The 20,901-nt window shown below is 38.6% G+C and overlaps 1 protein-coding gene across 1 annotated transcript; it reads right to left on the bottom strand.

Annotated features, from left to right (window-relative positions):
• Positions 1-11,338: 11,338 nt before the first annotated feature.
• Positions 11,339-13,909, bottom strand: LOC108372856 (uncharacterized). The gene is made up of 5 exons (XM_017628650.1): positions 13,740-13,909; positions 13,347-13,674; positions 12,707-12,925; positions 12,541-12,634; positions 11,339-12,495 (listed from the first exon to the last, which is right to left on the bottom strand). Exons 1-5 carry the CDS (start codon positions 13,907-13,909, stop codon positions 11,339-11,341), a joined length of 1,968 nt encoding a protein of 655 aa, XP_017484139.1.
• Between the last annotated feature and the right edge of the window lie 6,992 nt (positions 13,910-20,901).

Raw genomic sequence — 20,901 nt, 5'->3', positions numbered from 1 at the left:
AAACAAAGCAAAACAGGTGATAATTTGACACAAGCGTGCTCATAAGTAGAAGCATGGCTTCAATTGCTATCACCTGTAATTGATGCGCCTTGTTTATGGCCATATTTTTTTTAACAAAAATGTATGTTTTTCTTTGGAAAATACATAATAATCCATATTTTTTGCATCTTTTAATAAACAATATAAAAAAAGCAAATATTTACGCCTACGTCGATATTTTTTTTAATATAAAATATTTAAAAAAGGAAAATTTGGAATAAAAAGTCGCGCGATTTTTTATTAAAAATTTTTGCCTGCAGCTCTAAATTTAAAAACCTAAAAAAGGGTAACCAGTAACCATAATAGACATCACTGGGGCGGCAGCCCCAGGTTTACCACACAGAAAGAGAATTCTAGTTACCTCATTCTTTCCCCAAGGCTACATCGCTGGGGCGGTAGCCCCAGTTGGTGCACACCAAAAGGAGAATTCTATTTGGTAAGGGTTATAATTCTACGCAAAAATACTGTGGACGCAAGTAAAAATTGTGATGATAAATCGTCTGGCAGCACAAACTTTGGTGTTCAGTTGCAACCCTCGCATGTTTACTACTTCACTACTTTTATAAATGTTTTATCGTGGTGAGATTAACAAAAATAGCATATTACTTAAAAGAAAATGGTCATTTGCATTAAAAGTGCTTACATTTAAGTCACATTTATCTTTCACGCACTTTTGGATGATAAAATCGATGGAGTTTGCATCAAAATATTTGGAGAATTCCGCAACTTTAACAAGTTATTTAAAAACTATAAGTGGGAGCGGGTTGGGGTCTTCACTTTTAGAATCAAATTCTGAAATACAATTGACTAATCTGAAGTACATTTTTCGGTTTCTGCAGTACAATTTACAAATCTGAAGTACATTTTTTGGCTTCTGAAGTAGAATTGACTAATGTGAAGTCCTATTAACGGTTTCTGAAATACAATTGTCTAGTCTGAAGTATATTTTACGGTTTCTGAAGTACAATTGACTAATCTAAAGTATATTTTACGGTTTCTGAAGTACAATTGACCAGTCTGAAGTCTATTTTACGGTTTTTGAAGTACAATTGACTAGTCTGAAGTATATTTTACGGTTTCTGAAGGACAGTTGACTAATCAGAAGTACATTTTACGATATCCGAAGTACAATTGGAAAAGGTAGACGTCCCAATTTTTTGTTTTTTTTTTGTTTTCGGGTCGATTTTCACCGAGATTTTTCTTACTGTTTTGTACTACTGTGGCAACACATTATGATTACGGTAGATCATGACTCCTGAACTGCCACATACGCCACACCATAAAAAGGTGTTGTTTTATCCATTTTAAATGCCGACGAGTATTATTGAAATTATATTTCAGAAATACTTTCCAAGATGTTACAACATTTAGGGTGAAGAGCCTGCACTTTTGCCAAAATTGAAACACTACATATTTATTTATCATATTAATTTACTTACATACATGTGTACATTGTTCATTGCCGCTGTTACAGATTTTTTAAACAAGAAATTAATCTTAAAGATTTTCAACAAGATATACATACATATGCACAAATTCATATTTGCAATAGTATTTATGTTTTCATTTCGTAACTAATGCGAAAAAAATGTTAAGGTATGTATTATTCTTAGGGAAGATATACATAAACCTTTTTGTATTCGATATTATGGTAGTAAGTTTTCATGTACAAATGTATTTTGTATACTTTTTTGTTTGGTATGCAGGGAAATAGGTTGCAATGGTATAAAATTTCACTTATCGCCATACTCGCTGAAAACAATTACATATACATGCACAAGCGAAAGAAAAAACTCGTTGGATACATGAACTTAATAACCAGCAAAAACTTTGCATATAAATGGAAACATATATTTCTTACTGTTCCTTATCCTTTTTGCGGGTCACTACCGCAGTTTTTCACTTTCAGATCTCTACTGACTCTCCTTCCCTTTTCACTTCTTTTTCAGTTCACGACTTATAGTTAACTTTTAGTTCATTGAGTTACTTCACAAATACACTGCACTTATTGACTCATGTTTAGTAAGTATTTTCAACGCCATAACACATAAATAAGCCATTTTTTAGTACCCAGGCATACATTTTATTTTCTACTAATCGGCGAGCACGAAGTTTACTGGAAGAAGGCAAATCGGACATATTGAATGAACGAACAATTAAAAAGTAACGAGAAGCAACAAGGCGAATTAAATTCGCCTTCAGAACAGTGTTGCCGCGTGGTCCTTTGGTGGCTAACAACCCTATCCGCGTGCAATGCCAAAACTCGCCACTATAACTATTGCGTTCCCACGTCAGTCGGTTTTACGTACCGGAATGACCCAGATTTATATTTGGCCAAGGACTGTCATTCCAGCAACACAGCCCAAAATCCCTTTGCGGAAATTGTATGCGGCTACTACAACAACAACAACAACATAACTATTGACATGTTTATAATCAGTTGTCACGTTTAGGTATGCAGAGGGCAATTTGAAAGCTCCAACGGTGACAATTGCTATTATTTTTGTGATGACCTATTGAGTATGTGACAACGCTAAAACATATGTTAATATTTTCAATTTTATTAATTTTGCAGAAAAAAGTTGCAAAATTTTACTAAATTAAAACTGTGAAACCATTTTATTTGCCTAAATAGTTCTGTTAAAAATTTATTATTTGCGTATGCATATCATAATAGTATCCATTGCAGAATATTATTCATGGAGGAAATAATTATTATGTACGCGGCTATTATTGTGGAGCAAGAAGAAATTGTACAGTGAAGAAGGCTTCTGAGGCAACTCCGAGACAACAGTTTTTTTTTGATATTTTTTACACGTTTGCAGTACGTGGTGGTCTTCACAAAACTGCAGCTGCTCTTGTGTGGTGAATTCATATTTTCCACGCCTGTTACTACTCGAATTCATAATAAAATTAAATAAATTTTCCTATTATAAAATTACTCACTTTTCCAGCGTTTCGTAGTCCATTGCTGAAGTGTATTTTATTTAAAAGAAATCCCGTCTGTTGCAGTGGCGGCCAAAAAGAACAATTAAAACGTAAACAAGGAACAGCTGTTTAACTATAGAGAAACTTTCGCCGCAATTGGCAAATAAAACGAGCTTTTCGCTTGTCATTATTGACTGTGATACCAATGACAACAGTTGATGACACGATAATGACAATTGAACTGTGACAATTGACGACTGTGACAACACGCGAATAGGGCTGTAGATTTAACTACCACATATTTTGTTTAGCCCTTTGCAAAATGTATTCATACTTGACATCATGATATAATAATTTTTAGAAGGTAGTTTCACTTCAAATTTTTTTACATAAACCGTGTCTGTGAATAACACGCAATGTGGCCAGTGCTACGATATAGAATTTGGGGATTTTCGCTTGTTATTTTAGATACATCAATTTACATCTATATTTCATAACTGATCATTTCATTTTTAATATATATATGCGTAATTAAATCGAACATTCTTGCCACTGATAATCACATGAATAAAAATCATAAAAACGAAAGTGTGACGGCAATATTTCTTGTTTAAAATGTTTTAGATCCATCGCACACCACGGATTTAAACGGCCCCGCGTTTAAGTTGGTGTAGTGTGCACGCCTCCATACATCTTCATGTTCATATTTAAGCGAGCCTTACTATTTAAATAGGCGGCCGATAAAGCCTGTGGTACGCGGTGGCTCTTATACATAGCTGTATCCTTACATCTATTGCGTGTGTATCCACGGAAGCAGCAGTTAATTTTTTCATAATTTTTTATGAAGAAAATTTTTAAAAAATATTAGAAAATTTTATACATTCCTCTGTTTTATTTTTCCAACGTTAAAAGCTGGATTTTTTTTTTGAAAAAGTTGGTACAACAAAAAATACGAAATACGTTTTTTGTCAGATAGCTAACATGGCGGATAAGAAGAAGTGAACCTACCTTCAAAAAATTATTGTATCATGCTTGACATGAGAAAGTTGTATATGTATGCTTAATTTGATCTAGAGAGGCTCGGCCAAACACTAACATATGTGTAAGCGCGAATCTATTCTTATTATTATTATTATTAAAGCTGGAACTCCATAGAAAAGCGTATGCGAGATCCGATGTCATGCACTTACGTGCGCAAAAACTGAGCAACTCCATAGTGTGCGCTTAGGAGCGTTGGACAGTTGCCATTTCGACAAGTTGATGCAGCATACATACACTTTTCTACCTATTTATAAAGAAAATGCTTACCAAACCGCAAAAATTCTCTACCAAAGTATGTATATGAATTTATATATACCCAAAACGTGTAGTGTAATTTCCTTGAAGTTGGTTGCCTACGCAAGCAAATGCATGAAAGTTTAAAAAATTCAACCTTGTGCGCATTCTAATTCATGTTCGAATTTTTGTCCGTTCTCTGCGTTTACGCGCGTACTTATGGAGTTCATTACGCTTGCCTATAGAGTTCCAGCTTCAGAAACTGACAGCCTTTTTGCGTAATTTTGTACGAAAACAATTCTGAGTCGGAAGGTGAAATTAGTCAAGAACGCAGAACATATACTTAAACGCTGTTTGTATACGCAGAATTTTGTCGATTACTGGAGCCCTCAGTGTTGCTTTCTACAGTGTTGCCGCTCATCATTGCCTTTTCATAAACTTGCCCTTTCAACTACAATTTTTCGTGCTGTAATAGATGCTAGCCAAATATAAACTACTTATTTTTCAACAAAAAACCTTATTCGTTAGTAAATTTCAAATACATTAAAAGTATTTTGAATAGGAATTTATAACTTTTTTACCATCTGCAAAACTGACGAAGTGGCAACCAACTATAGAAGGAAGAAATCCGCTGACACAGAAAACCCTAAATTCCGCAGATTTCTGCGCTACGGGCTACAACTATAGAAAATTTCTGAGGTGTTGAGTTTTCATTTACATGGTGCTCTGGTATGACAGATCGTGCAGCTGACTCGGGTTTACGTACCGATAGGTTTATGTTCTTGACTAATTTCACCTGGAGGCGAAATAAAAGATATAAATCGATGGTTGTTTGCAGGAAATATGAGGGGTGTTCATTTAAACAGATAAATTGACTTCGCATATACGTATATTTTTATTCACTGCTTTATATAAACGAACGAAAAAGAATCTTTGTCTCCTCTTATCGAGAAACTTGGGTCCGGTTTAGGTATTTTTATTTTTATTTTTCAACAATTTTTATCGAGCTCGAGGCCGTTTTTAATGAAAAACTTGTTGTGGAAAACCAACAATAATTGAAAAAATGGTAGAAGTGATAGCTATGTCGGAAATCACCACATTTCCTCATCAGACTTCTTTCAGTAGGCTTCGAACCGACGTTCCCTGCTTTTGCTTTTTCCCACTTATTTTAATTTTTGTTATGCCAACACAATCAAGCGCAGCTATTCCGCTGCAATTCACTTGATCATGTGGTTGTTGGTTTTTGCTAATAATTCTATTTTTAGAATGTTTAACTTTTAGGTGTGCTCGTCCTCGTCGTCTTTTTTTATTTATTTCAGTCTTGGAATACAGATTATTCTTACAGACTACTCAGCTAACACTAATTAAGTGCTACTAAAACTTAAAAATTAAGATAAATTTTAAATGCATTAAGTTCAAAAGAGCTAAGAATAAATACATTAAATTCAAACGAGCTAAGATTAAATACATCGCTAGTGGTGTAGCGCAGAGAAAATTGTTCGCATATGTGTGACTAAGGCAGTTCCTGATTGTGTAAAATCAATGTCTAAAGCATTGAAGACTAAGTTAAGTTCAGCACAGGTTCTAGAGATCAGAGCGTTGGCACCATAACTGCTTCTAGAGAAACCTATTTTAAAGAAATCCCAATGGCGGAGGATTCTAGAGGGAATATTAAATGCAATCTTTNTGACGTCTACATTTTCAGACACACTTTGAAACGAACTGTGAACACCCCAAATATAAAATGTAAAGGCAACCCATCTCATTTAACAGACACTTGACCCTTAATCTTACGCGTTGTTGCACTTGACACGTGACAGTTAAACTTGCACGTTATTTTTTTTGTTTTTCGAACCGTTGATCCGAACTGAAACCCCGATTCAAAGACCAAAAACACCGCTTTGACNTTTCGGCGTATAAAAGCTAACATCGAGTATGAGCGCGAAAGAATGTAATCGACATGACTATTGAATACAAGTTTGGGGTCAAAGACAACACCAAGGTCCTTCATTTGGGTCACAGATTGCAAAACAGAGCCAGCGATAGAATGNACGCGTTGTTGCACTTGACACGTGACAGTTAAACTTGCACGTTATTTTTTTTGTTTTTCGAACCGTTGATCCGAACTGAAACCCCGATTCAAAGACCAAAAACACCGCTTTGACGAACCAATCTAAAAGTGCAAAAACGGTTCGAACCGCTGANCGATAGAATGTGATGTATGCAAAGTATTGATATGTCTACTGTAAGATGCATGAAAGCATTTGCTGATATTCAGCGTCAACTGATTTTTGCAGCACCATNACAAGTTTGGGGTCAAAGACAACACCAAGGTCCTTCATTTGGGTCACAGATTGCAAAACAGAGCCAGCGATAGAATGTGATGNGTCACCTCCCTGGTTTGTACACCTTCTTCTTAAGAATAGGAATGTACTGTAGGCATAGCTCGTAGAGAGTGGTCTTAAAAATATGGTAACAAGAGGTTACATCACTGTCACGGAAGCCATAAGTCCAATCTATATTTGATAGGGCACCATTTAAGGAAGAAAAATCACACGCTTTATAGTTAAACTTAATACTGCGATCATCTGGCAATGAATCAAAGTTATAAAACTCCAGCTCAAGAGTGAGAGAGACATGATGCATTACAGCCGGAGAGATGGAAGACATATATTCCGATAAAGTGAAGTTTACTTTGTCACTGATAAATACCAGATCCAATAGTCTATTTAGTTGGTTAAAAATACTGTTAATTTGCTGTAANCATAAATGTTTTGGATAGTGGCAAATATTTTAAGGTCATCAGCATAAAGTAGGTAATTAGCAAATTTGAAACAAGAACTGATATCGTTGATGAAAAGCACAAAAAATAGGGGCCCGAGGATGNTATAAATTTCTGCTGGAGAGCTCACGTTTGAAGCTATAAGGGTGGCAGAATCCCCACTTGGAGTCCAGTTCAACCGGCTAAAGTTGAAATCACCNGATGCTGCCTTGAGGGACACCCGAGGACGCGATGAACGGTTGTGAGATTGCATTATCGACTAACCCAAAGCAGCGCCTATCAGTTAAGTAGGATTTAACCCAAGACAAAAATGTGGAATGAAATCCAAAAGGAATCAGCTTCAGCAGAGGTAAACGATGTGATACTTAGTCGAAAGCTTTCGAGATGTCAGTGTAGATGGTACCCACCTGAGCTTTGTTTTCAAAAGCAGATAAGTAGTAATCACTGAAAATAGCCAGGTTTGTGACTGTTGAGCGGTTAGCGACGAACCCATGCTGGTTAGTAGAAATTAGGTTTTTAACAGCAAAAGACAGTTTACAGTTTACAACAATCTCAAATAATTTGGAGACTGAAGATAGCTTTGATATCGGTCTGTAGTTGCGGACATCATTNTGTTATCAGCATGTGTAACGTAAAGGCTTTCAGAGCTATTCGGCGGGATGTATGACGCACATATGTNCAGACAGGGGTTACAGACGTTTGTTTCCAGTCGTCCACAAATATACCTGAGGCCAGGGAGTTATTGAAGATAGTAGTAAGAGGCTCAGCTAAACATAGACAGTTTTTCAACAGAAAAGCCGAGAAACCCTCTACATCGCTCTGTGAAGATGGCTTAAGATCACCAATTCCTTTCATAACGTCCTCGGTTGAAATGGTTAACGAACCAAAATTCAGCGAAGAGTCACTAGGGAGCTGGGGCCCATTATATTCGAGTCCAGGTCATTGACAAAGTTAGCGCAAAAAAACTCAGCGAAAAGGTTTGCCGAGTCAGAGGCTGAATTTGCGGAGCGACCATTNAATATGGCCGGAGCAGCCGTGAATACAGACGCAAAATTGAGTTTGAATCTCCGTTGAGCCGCTATAAGAACACCACCGCCTCTAGAACATCCCGTCTTCTCAGCATCACGGTCTTTGCAAAAAATGTCGAAAAGNTGAAATTTGTTTAAGCAATTAAATTCTTTTAGAAAGTACCGGAACTTAAGAAGATGCGCGTAGTCGTTGGAGGATTTATACCATTTGCTAAATTTGTTTTTTTTTATTTATTTTTTAGATGCTTTAAATGCTTCGTATACCACGGTAGTTTGTACCAGGAACGTGAACCGGTTTTGAACCGAACCGGTTTTGATCCGGAAAACCGCTTGTTTCTATTAATTAATTGCACCATTAACCGAACCGAAATTTTCCACAAATGTTTGATCCGAACCGANAAATGTCGAAAAGGTCTGAATCAAACATTTCGCAATCAAAAAAGTTGTCGTTAAGCCATGATTCGACAAAAACGTATATGTCATATTCCAAATGAGCAGTTAACATACGAACCATTGCACATTTACTTCGAATGCCAGATATATTTTGGTAGTCGATTTTCAGATTATTATCATTGCAACTGCGATTTCGGCTAGTGGTTCGCTTCCGAGTTGTCCAGTTTTTGAAAAAAGCGGGACGGTCGGACGTTTATATTAGTCGGCCAGACATCTGGATTCGGAATTTTGTTATAGAATGCTGGTGAAACGTCAAATTTGAAGTTAAGGCTACGCAAACTATCGACAGAAGCACCCTTTTTANCTTTTTGTTAAACATGGTAATGCCTACCATGTTTGTTTACCATGTGACAATTGGGGTGTTCACAGTTCGTTCCAAATAGNAATTTTATCTTCAGTCACAGATGGTTTGAACGAAGAGATGTATAACCACTTCTTTTTAATTACAACGTCGAGGTCGCAGTTAGTATTACTGCCCACAACAATATTTTTATATCTATTTGATTTCTTGTTGCGTACCGTTTTCCACTCATACTTTTCAGCAACATCCGTAGAATGCTGTGTAACAGCGTTTGAAGGCAGCGGCGATGTGAGCAAACCAGACGTAGGAACAGGATCGCATGAATTTACAAACACATCAGCAGCAATAGGCAAAGAAGCATTCACTGACACATTACGGGCCACAGGCAAGCTGATTTATTGTTATTGTGCTTGGCACCATTAGCAGCATCACCAGCAGTAGGCAAAGGCGGAATAGGCAAAGCATTCACTGATGCGCTATTGTTATTGTTAATATGCTGAGCACCACTAACCGAATGCGAAGATGATGTTAAAGAGGATGGAGAGGCGACGAGTCATTTCAGTAATAGCGGTATAATTGCCATCATCAGGCGCACAAAAGTATTTTGAACAGCAGGCGGGCAGCTTTCCGAATTCTTCTTAGAAGCATTTACATTGTGGTTTGTTGTTTTAGAAACAGCCAATTTTAGGATATTAATTTCACTTAGCACTTTCGCAATGTTGTTGTTGTTGTCATTGGAATTTTTTTTTTGCTTATGCATTCTAACTGATTTTAGACTGCGTTGAGTTTCTCGTGTAAAGATTTGAATTTTGCATCAAAGTCTCTTTTAATGGACTCCAACCCATGTTGGTGTGTCGACGATATTACGTCAAGAGTCTTGCTTAATGTAGCTGGCATGAGTATGCATTCCGGACAGAAATAGCGAATGTGGCGGTTCTAGATGAGCAGACCAATATCGTATTCCGAAATTTGGCCTTCACAACACGCACGATGAAAGCGCTTCTTTAAAAAAACCACTGCAGGGCACGATACAAGGATCTCCTCGCGCAAAAACCTTGTCGCACTTGCCACAGAGGCCATCCATATTGAGCGTCGAAATTCACAGCGGGAAGCTTACACTAATTTTCAGAGATTTTGATTGTACAATGATTTTCGGTTGTTGAATCCAAACCCATTGTAAAGAAATGGCTTACCGCATACGCTCCACGGAAATTAAATAAAAAGTATGCTAACGCTTATATGTGCTTATTTATTGAAGCTTAAAAACATGTAATTGAATTCCATCGTTTGAATATAAAATTATACGTTGTATGGCTCGTTTTACACCTGTATGTTTCGTGCGCTTCGCTTACGCTTCCATCGAGGTATATCGAGAATTTTCATTTGTCAACTTAGCTCCTGTCCATCAGTTGGCTGGTGGTAGCGTTGCCACCTACAAAAATATATTACAGGGTACATAACACCCCACCCCCCGTGAATCCTCCTGGCATTCGCCATTAACCTCTAGTCTGGCTAGCCGGGATGCGGGCGTAGGAGTCCACCGGCCGTTTTCACCTCTACGACTCGCACTTGCCAATCTTTAGCTGGGAAAACCTGAGTGATACGGCCTCGTTGCCATTGCCTGCGGGGTAGCGTTGCATCACATACTATCACCAGATCATTCACTTTCAGTGGCGTAACTTTCTCTTGCCACTTTGTACGACGCAAAAGTTGTGGCAGGTACTCCGTAGCCCAGCGCTTCCATATACGGTCATTTATATTTTGTGCTATTCTCCATTGTTTGCGCAGGCAAATTTGCTCATCAATGGGGTGTGGTATCTGCGTGGAATTTTCGCCGCCGAGCAGGAAGTGGTTCGGCGTAATCGGCTCGTCCTCTTTATGTGACGCGTGCAAATCGGTTAAAGGGCGTGAATTAATAATGTTCTCCGCTTCTATTAGAACGCTTTGCAATGTGCTTATCCTTGGCGCTACCTCTTTCAATGTCTTGTTTAAGAGTGCTTTGACGACCCTTATAAGGCGCTACCAACAGCCGCCCGAGCCAGGGTTTAGAAGGCAATTGAATATCCACTCGATATTGTATTTTGCTGCTTCTGACTGTATGCGATCTGTGTCAAACAGTTGCTCCGATGCTTTCAGTGCTTTCTGTGCGCCGATGAAGTTGGTCCCGTTATCGCTCCTTATCTTCACAGGTGTGCCGCGGCGATTTATAAAATTGCGAAGGCACAGGATGAACGCGTCGCTTGACGAATTCTCTGCAAGCTCGAGGTGCGCAGCTCGGACAGTCAAACATGTAAATATGACGCCCCACCTCTTTTCTCGACGCCTGCCAATCGCTACGTGAAACGGACCAAACAAATCGACGCCAGTGTACGTGAAAGGGCGCACGAACGGGGTTACACGGTCAACCGGTAGTTGACCCATCATCGGTGGCTGTGGGTTTGCTCTGTCAACCGTACATATTTTTATTTATTTATTTTTATTTTTTTTACACCTTTGTCGCCCTCGCTTAAGAAGCGCCATAAAATTTGGAATTCAGTACCTTTGTCTAATGGCGTTGATGGTTACTGCGATATTCTGATGGTGGTTCCTCTCATGGACATCTTTGACAACTAAGGCCGACACTGCGTGTTCTGGTGGTAGCAAAATCGGTCGTCGCGCTTGGTATGGTAGGTATGCCGCCTCATCGATGCGGCCGCTCTGTCGTAGTACACCACTTTCATCAACATACGGTGACAGTTTGTATAAAGAGCTTCGTTTGCTAAGTTTGCGCTCCGCTGCCAAGTTGGAGATTTCACTCGCGCAACACTCACGCTGGACTAATTTGCAAATCATGTTTTCGGCAGCATCGATTTCTGTCACGCTCAGGCTCGTTGATGGATTGACTTCGCTATTTGGCTGCTTTCGAAATAAGCTCGCTGCACGCAGCACCCAAGCTGCGGTACGTCGCAGCTTCGAAAATGAACCAAATATTGAAAAATGTATGACTGAGTTACATGGCTGCACCAGTAGTATCGCTTCGGTCGTAATTTCTTCTGGTACGACGCCTTCCGGTTGTAGTGTTAGGGTAGGCCAATACTGCTCGTGGTACATTAAGAAGTCTGGACCCTTTACCCAACGGTTATTGATGTCGAATATCGGTGGACATGATGGGCGCGTGGCAGCGTCTGCAGTATTTTGTGCAGTTGGCACCCATCGCCATTGATATGGGGCAGTGGAGGTGAGTATTTCGGATATACTATGACCAACAAACGCCTTGTATTTTCTCTGCGATGAATGTATCCACTGCAGAACGGTTGGCGAGTCGCTCCAGAATACCGCCCGCTCGATCGTGAGCTCGTGGGATTCTTGGAATAATTTGAATAGACAGGTGCCCAGGACAGCTGACTGCAGTTCTAGGCGCGGGATCGACATGAGCTTCGTCGGAGCGGTACGAGGTTTTCCCATTACGAAGCTGACATCAACATTTCCTTCGTGGAGAGCTCGCAAGTACCCCACCGCAGCAAACGCAACTTGACTTGCATCCACAAACATATGCACCTCGACTTTACCCATGTTTGCGACGTGTTGTGAGGAGCACCGTGGAATCGTGAATTGCTTCATGCTGTTGATTTCTTGCCACCATTGTAACCACTTCCTGCCTAGCTCCATCGGGAGAATGTTGTCCCATTCTATTTCGCTCTCCCAGGTCTCTTGAATTAAAAGTTTAGTATTAATTAAGAAGTTAGACAACATACCAAACGGATCAAACTCCGCCATTACGATGCGCAGTAATTTCCGTTTAGTTGGTGCACGCGTTCTGTTTAGGACACCTTGGGGCACGCGATGAAACTATGTGTGGAAAGTATTTTCTTTCGTGTTCCAGTACAGGCCGAGCACCTTGTCTGCTTTTCCGTTTCGCACCATGCTGTCTGCTTCTCTTTCTGGCGACGTTGGTTGTTGGTTCATTATTTCTTCAACCTCACGATAGTTGGAGATAAAATTTCGCAGCTCGAATCCCGCATGCCGATTGATTCTAAATATCTCTTGGCAGATTCTTACGGCTTCTTCGGCCTCGTTGAAGCTGGCAACTAAATCGTCAACATAGTGTGTGTTGATAATCGTGGATACGGCGTCCGGAAACTGTGCTCAAAATTCGTTGGCGTTTTTATTCTATACTCGGCTATGCATGGCGAGCATACAGCACCGAATATTAGTGATGTCATCGCGTACTCTTCGATTGCTCGACTTTGGTCTCCGTCACGCCATAAAAAGAGTTGGACGTATTGATCATCTTGGCGTATCTTTATTTGTGAAAACATTTCACGCATGTCGGCTGATACTCCGATGCACCCCTGCCGAAATTGCAACAAAATTCTTATCGGCAATTGTGCTTGCACTGGCTGACGCATCAAAAACAATTCGTATTTTTTCAAGCTTATGGGGGTTGAAGACGGCGAAGTGAGGCAAGTACCACACGTTTAAGTCCGACGCGCAGACTTCGACTTCGCTCAGATTTCTTGCTTACCCTCTTTCAAAATACTTGGACATTTCCTCTCTGTACCGCACACGAAACTCGACGTCGCCTCCCATTATTTTTTCCACTGTCCACAAACGCTTTTCCGCCATGGATCGACTCGGGCAATTTCGGCGGATACTCTTTCCACAGCAACCCGACTTCGTACTGGTGTCCCATTTTTCTTGTCGTTTGTTGTAAATTTGACCGTGCGCGATTCTCTTCATCTGACTCTATCTTCTGCGGCAACGGATTGACACCAAAACTATCTGGTTTTGCACGATAATAGTTCAAAATTGGCATATCTTTAAGATTATCGAAATTTTCTTTTCTTAGTGATTGTTCGGGTAAATTAAATTTTTTACCGTGCACACATCTTTAAGCGCAAATCTATTCTTGTTAGTACAGTTCTCGATTTCAACGACAATTTAACTGGCTTGCTCGGTTACCATTTTATCGTCGTACCACTGCAGCGTGAGTGGATGTACATCGCTTTTAGCAGCGATCAAATTTGCTACGCCGGTCTCCATTATGGACACTGACGAACCTTCGCCAAATATGGCAAGGACCTCCCGCTTGCCGTCCGGGCCGTAAATATTAACCGGTAACATTTTAAATAATAAACCTTGCGAACTTTGTGTTACCCGACAATTTAGCAGTGGCTGCACAGCGGCATCCAATTGCGTGACTCGACGTGACGCTTGATCAGCTGCTTCCTCATTGTGAAGTAGCTGGTTGTGGTATCGTTGGCATCCATTCACCTCACACTTTCGCCTTGACCGACATTTCTGCGTACAGTGGCCCTTGCGCAAACATGAAAAGCATAATTGTTTTGTTTTGACCAGTTCCCACCGGTCCTGAACGCCTATCGACTTGAACGACACGCACTGTGCTATCATATGGCTTCCGCTGCAGTGGTAACATTTTAAAGTCTCTTTCGCTCGGTTGATATGCATGAGGCGACGCGGACTGTTCGGCGCAGCATTTTGTTTGCAGCTTTGTGTGCTTTTTGTCGGCATTAGACTGATTATCCTTGCCAAGTCGCTGAGCCACTCCGAAAAATGTTCGACTGTTGGATAACGCGTGATGGTCGCAGCGTTCTTCGCCCCATCGAATGGTCTGGTTTGCGTCAGCTTGATAATCATTTCCTCAAGCAACGTCACGTTTGACAAATGTTGTTTAAAATTCGCGGACTTCAAAAACGCCACCATATTACGGACTTTGGACGAAAACTGTATAATTCTCTCAACTTTGCTTTCAGGTATTGGCGGCAACTGCTGCAATTGGCTTATTTACCCTTTAACCAAAATGTCGGGCCGACCAAACCGCAACTCAAGCTCACACATCACGTTGGGCACATCATTCGGAAAAATTAACATGGCCGCCACTGCCTCTTTTGCCGGGCCAACCAGACATTTTTGCAACCGCATTAAATTTTGCCGGTGACTGTAACGAAACGCTGTGTCGTGTCGTTGAAATTTGCGTAGAACAATGGCCGCTGTGGTGTAGTGGTAAGCAGTGCGCACTTCCACACCGCAGCACCTGGGTCCAAGCCCTGGTCAAAGCAACATCGCAAAAAATATATAGAAAAAAGGTTTTTTCTTAACAGCGTTCGTCCCTCGGGAAGCAATGGTAAACCTCCGAGTGCATTTCTGCCATGAAAAACAGCTTCTCATAAAAATACAATCGCCGTTCGGAGTCGGCGTAAAACTGTAGGTCCCTCCGCTTTGTGTGACAACATCAAGGCGCACGCCACAAATCGGAGGAGAAGCTCGGCCAAACACTAACATATGTGTAAGCGCCAATCTATTATTATTATTATTATTAATGGCCATTCTTCAATATTACCGCCAAACGTAGGCAAGCCGTACAACTTTATGTGCGAATCGGTATCAGTCATGACGGCCTGGCGTTGTTCATCTTATGCTGGCTGCACATTACTCTGACTTGCACTTTGTGGCTGCATACCCTCGCGTAACCGTACAATGTCCTTTTGGGTATCTTCGGTACTTTGTCGAAGCTCCTCCACTGACTTCAACTCCTTTCTGGAGCACAACATTGAAGTAAAAATAAATGCAATGAAAAACGAGATCCTAACAGATATATCGAATGAGTTCCAAAAAAGTAATGAATATAGATTACGCGTAGCTAATGAGAATGTTAACCCCAAAACGTCATATGCTCAAGTCGCCAAGTTGAATGAATACAAAATTGTTATTAAACCGTAAAACAAAAACAAAAAAAGCAAAGGAGGCAAAAGAAGCACTAAAAAAAGTAGTTGAGCCTACGGAAGGTCTTGTTAAAAACGTGAAAGAAATAAATAGCGGTGGAATAATTGTAGAATGCAGAAATAAAGACGCGTGTGAAAAGGTGCAACAGAAAGTAAGAGAGGTTATTGGAAACGAATTTGAAGCAAATAAAACTAAAGATAGAAGTGAAATAAAGAGGATATTTAAGATTGTTGGCTTAACTGAGAAAATAAGTAAAGATCGCCTAGTGGAATGCTTAATAAAGCAAAACGACGTATGTACAAGAAAAGATTTAAAGTACTAAAAGTTTATGATAATGCTAATAGTAGAGAGGAAAGCTATATTGCATTGGTAGAATCTGAAGCTGTTACTTTTGAAAATGTGTTGCAACAAAAGAAGGTCTTTATGGAATGGAACACTTGTGTCGTTTATGAGCATTTAAATGTTTTGCGTTGCTTTAAGTGCTTGGGGTATAAACACAAAGCTAGCGAATGCACTAATAAGATAGCATGTAGCAAATATGCTGGAAATCATGACATTAAAGAATGTACCTCAAATATAGTTAAATGTGTAAACTGGAGCGAGTTGGTTAAGAAAAAAGTTACTGATGTTGATGTAAACCAGTACGCTTTCAGTATAGATTGTCCGGCGTATAAAAATCATACTCAACCAAAAAACAAATCGCGAATCTAGAAACGAATACTAAATGAATGAAATTCCATTTATTTAAATATCAGTAGTATCGTTGCTAACAATTATGAACTAGAGCGTCTAATAGAAGTACAGAAACCCCATTTGGTTCTTTGTTCAGAAAGTTGTTCGACAGCAGACATAACAAATCAAGAATTACACATACGTTTATACGCATGCATAAGTCGCTTTAGTTCATTTCGCCGCGATGCAAAACATATGTATAAACTGAATTTCAATTCGCTCTGAAAGAGCGAAGGGTTTTGGCTCACACTCCATTTCAAATCGGTAGTTTATTTCTCCAGACAGTTAGAAAGAGTGTATAAACACCCACGATGCAGCGAACAAAGGTGGCGCCGTCAGTGGTACCGCTACTTTGGTTTTGCCGATTTTGACAGTTGTGGTAACTTGTAAATAAACCTTTGTTTACAAATCAGCGAAAGAGAAATTTTAATTATAAGTGAAAAATCAGTTAAAATTGTGTTAATTTGCAATTTGTGAGTGATTTTTGAGTTGAGGCCTGCGTAAAAACTAATACAATAAAATGCTGTGTGTTAAATTGCGACAGCCGTCAAGATGCAAGAAGCGTAGATGCAAGTGTAGCGCTGGGACGAATCGCTGCATTTTGTGTACATAGGGCACGGCACAGCCGTTCCCGAAATGTTTCTCTATTATTATATTAACAGCATTTCCTCACAATGATTTTGTTTCTGCTCCACGCAGCCTCCATTAGCAAGTTAACTAATCAATCCCGCAGAGATTATTTGTTTACTTGTGGTACACAAATGTCAACGCCCAGGACGGCGCAATCTTGTATTCTATCATTCTTGATAAACACCGCTCTCACTCAAAGCGAATTGGAGATCAGCTGTTCCGCTCAAATTCCAAATAATCGCATCAGTATTTAAAAGCTGAGTAATAATAATCGTTCGTTTTCTTTGCCACGAGTTTATAATGCCGAATAAAACTAGATTTTTATCACTTTCCATTATGTTAACTTATAAAATGTCAAACGAAAACAGCTGATTTTGTTTGCTTTTGAAGACGGTTACTTTGATGCCGATATAAAGCCGTAAGTATAAACACTAGAGCGAAATGTGTACGGTGTCAATGCGCTTTCAATTAAGTCGATTATTCTGTGCGTATAATCGTAGTAATAGATTGAGTACTACAAATTACTGCGGTGTAATTCACACAACAGGCACACGGGTAGTGTTTCAGTATATGTACAGGATTCAATTGAATATGCAACAAGTTATAACCATTCGTTTAATAAAAATCTGTGGTGTATAATATTAAAAATTAAAAATATATTTCCTAAATATCAAATAGGTCTTATATACCATTCGCCTAGTTCGAGCGATGCAGACTTTATTACATACTTACACGAAATTTTAAATAATAGCTTTTTAACGCATGATAATATAGTCTTCATCGGGGATTTCAATATAAACTTGTACAAAAGCACCACTTATAGCAAACAGTTAGTTGACCTATTTCGGTCTTTTGCTATGGATCAAAAAATAGATTTTTATACTCGAAAAGGGGATAACACTGAAACATTGACTGATTTGTTATTTACGAATAGTGAATTTATTTCCTGTAAAAGATTGGAAGAAGATAGGATTACGGATCACGAAACCATTAATTTAACATAAAATTGGAAAAAATATTTAAAATGAGAGTTAGAAAACTTATAACTTTTTGGGAATATTACTCAAGCGATAGTCTTGTTAACCTATTACGACAATTCAACTATTGTGATTTCAAGAATATGAGTATCGAAAATAAGGTAAATTTTCTATATAATAATATATCAAGTGTAATGAGTACTATGACATACTCTAAAGAAATCAGCGTTAAATTGATGAATAAGTGGTACGATTCTGAATTAGCAAACCTCAACAAACATAAACTGAATCTTTACAACATTGCTTTACAAACAGGCGACTGGAATGAATACAATATTACCCGGCGTAGATACAAAAGGTTAATAAAGGTTAAGAAGACCAAATACATGAACACAAAATTACCTGTAATATCGGGGTCAGCAAAGCTATGTGGAAACACCTAAAAAAGTGCATATCTATGTCTAAGGAAACCAATGCCTTTAAAAGAATATTAATAAACGACCAACTTCTCACACATGAGGGTGAAATAGCGCACTCACTAAACAACTATTTTATAGATAGTGTCATGGAAATCAGCAGAAATAATAGTGCTGGAATTGGGGACTTCGTAATCACGGGAATTATCGCATCTACTTTTAAATTCCTAAAAATATCTACAATCGACATTCCGAATATAGTAAGCAAATTCAAAAACAAATTTGGTGGAAAAAAGCTCATATCTGAAGGAGTCATTAAAGACTCAATAACTGATACTGGATAATTTTATGCTCAAATTGTGAATGAAAGCTTAGAGAAAGGTGATTTTCCAAACTTCTGGAAAACGTCGATTGTTGTACCAATAGAGAAAATAAAAAATACTATCAGACCTGATGAGATTAGACCCATAAATACATTACCATGTGACGAAAAAATACTAGAAACAGTGGTGAAAAACCAACTTGTACAGTACTTAGGGCCGTTTGCACCATGTCTAGTTAACGCTAACTGGAGGTACATCCTTCAGTTAAGCACGTTAACTGCTTTATCGATCACATGTTATAGGATGGGTGTCGATAACGTCGATAAAGATGTTTAACTGGGAGTTAGAATTAACTAGACATGGTGCAAACGGCCCTTAGAAGATAATAAAATTATTATTCCACAGCAATCTGGTTTTCGTAAAAGGCATTCCTGCGAAAGTGCTCTGAACTTGGTTATTGCTAACTGGAAAGAAGACTTGTGCAGGAATAAACATATAAGGTTCATTCCTTATCTTTTTGGACTAAAATCTGAAAAGTGTCAAAATGTCAGAGCGTAAGCAAAATGCGCTCACTAAAAGAGAATAACAGGAAAAGTAAAGGAACGCAAAAAACCAATTTTTTAGTCCAAAGAATGGCAACAACAAAGCTAACGTCAAATAAGAATGTAAATGTATGTACAAAACACCTTCACACAAGCACAAGCACAATAAAGACTTTCTATGTCAATTATTTTTTGCCTCCTTCCAATTTCAATTCACTTTTTTTACTTTTTAGATTATTCTCACTTTTTGCGTATTCTTTAATTTCCGTTAATTTAAATTCAGTCGAGTTTGACACTTTTCAGGATTTTGCCAGAAAAAATTCTTCTGACTAATGACTAATGACTAATGACTGATGAGAGTCACTCTCACCGAGTGTTGCTCTCTCATTTTTACTGTCATTTCCGAGTTTAGGAACGCTTTTGGGACTAAATCTGACTACTTCGGACTATTTCTGCGAGATAAGGAACGCTCCTATAATAGCTGTCTTCTTAGATTTGAAACGTGCTTTTGAGACGATCGACCAAAATCTGTTACTAAAAAAGCTGTGCAATGTAGGTATTACCGGTATTGAACTAAAATGGTTTGAAGACTTTATTAAGAATCGGAATCAAAGAACAGCAATCGGATCATCACTGTCTGATAGAAAAAGAGTATCAATCGGGCTGCCACAAGGATCTGTGTTAGCTCCTATTTTGTTCAATATTTATATTAATGATATTACTGATTGCCTTAAAAACTGTGATACAAAATTATTTGCCGATGATACGCTGATTATGCTTAGTGGAGATAATCAGCCTTATCCTGAGTTTCGCCTGAAAAAAAATTAACCCGAAAATTTGCCATCCGCCCATAGTAAAACCACGGAAACCAAGAGGAAAAGTGAACCGGTTCGTGGAAAATGAAACTCATGATAAGGCTGAATATCACTGAAATATCCACTAAGTTGCAAGATGATTTAAACGACTTAAATTGAACGTCGATAAAACTAAATTTATGGTTATATCAAGACGTAATTTTGAGAGCACCAAGTTGCAGAACTTAAATATAAACAATGAACCAATTGAAAGAGTTAATACATTCAAATACCTAAGAATAAAAATCGATGACAAATTGAACTTTAATGAACACATTGATTACACGGTGGGGAAGATAGCCAAAAAATTATACTTTACGCAACGAACGTGCAAATACTTAAGTAAAAGGTACAAGGCCATGGTATATAGATCCATAATTGAACCTCATTTCATTTACTGTCCCACCATATTTTTCATAATGAGAGATAGTCAGATTTATAAATTGCAGAAACAACAAAACCGAGCTATGAGATTCATTCTTACTAAACGCTATGACACCCCTATCAGAGATATGCTATCTACTCTAAACTGGCTGAGCATTAAACAACAGCTGTTTTACTGTACAATGCAATTTATCAAGAATATTATAGATGGCAACTTACCCGATTACTTGAAAAGCAACATTAAGTATGTCAATAATGTACATTCCATAAATACTCGTAATAGAAATGACTTTAATCTACCTGCTTACAAAACCGAAGCAGATAAATGTAACTTGTATTACAAAGGATTAAAATGTTATAATGAATTGCCAAATGAGGTTAAATCCAGCAATATGAATGAATAAAAAAAAAATTGTTTAATTATTGTAGGAGCCTTCCAATTTAGTGGTAAATGGGCAACCTTCCGGTCTACCATCGCAATGCACATACGTACAAAGTATACTGTTGCCCCACG

The sequence above is a fragment of the Rhagoletis zephyria genome, unplaced genomic scaffold (genome assembly GCF_001687245.7).
Source record: "Rhagoletis zephyria isolate East Lansing unplaced genomic scaffold, Rhagoletis_zephyria_1.1 Rzeph_scaffold_06105, whole genome shotgun sequence".
Lineage (NCBI taxonomy): Eukaryota > Metazoa > Arthropoda > Insecta > Diptera > Tephritidae > Rhagoletis > Rhagoletis zephyria.
The sequence above is the reverse complement of the archived record's forward strand: the minus strand, read 5'-3'. Positions and strand labels throughout refer to the sequence as shown.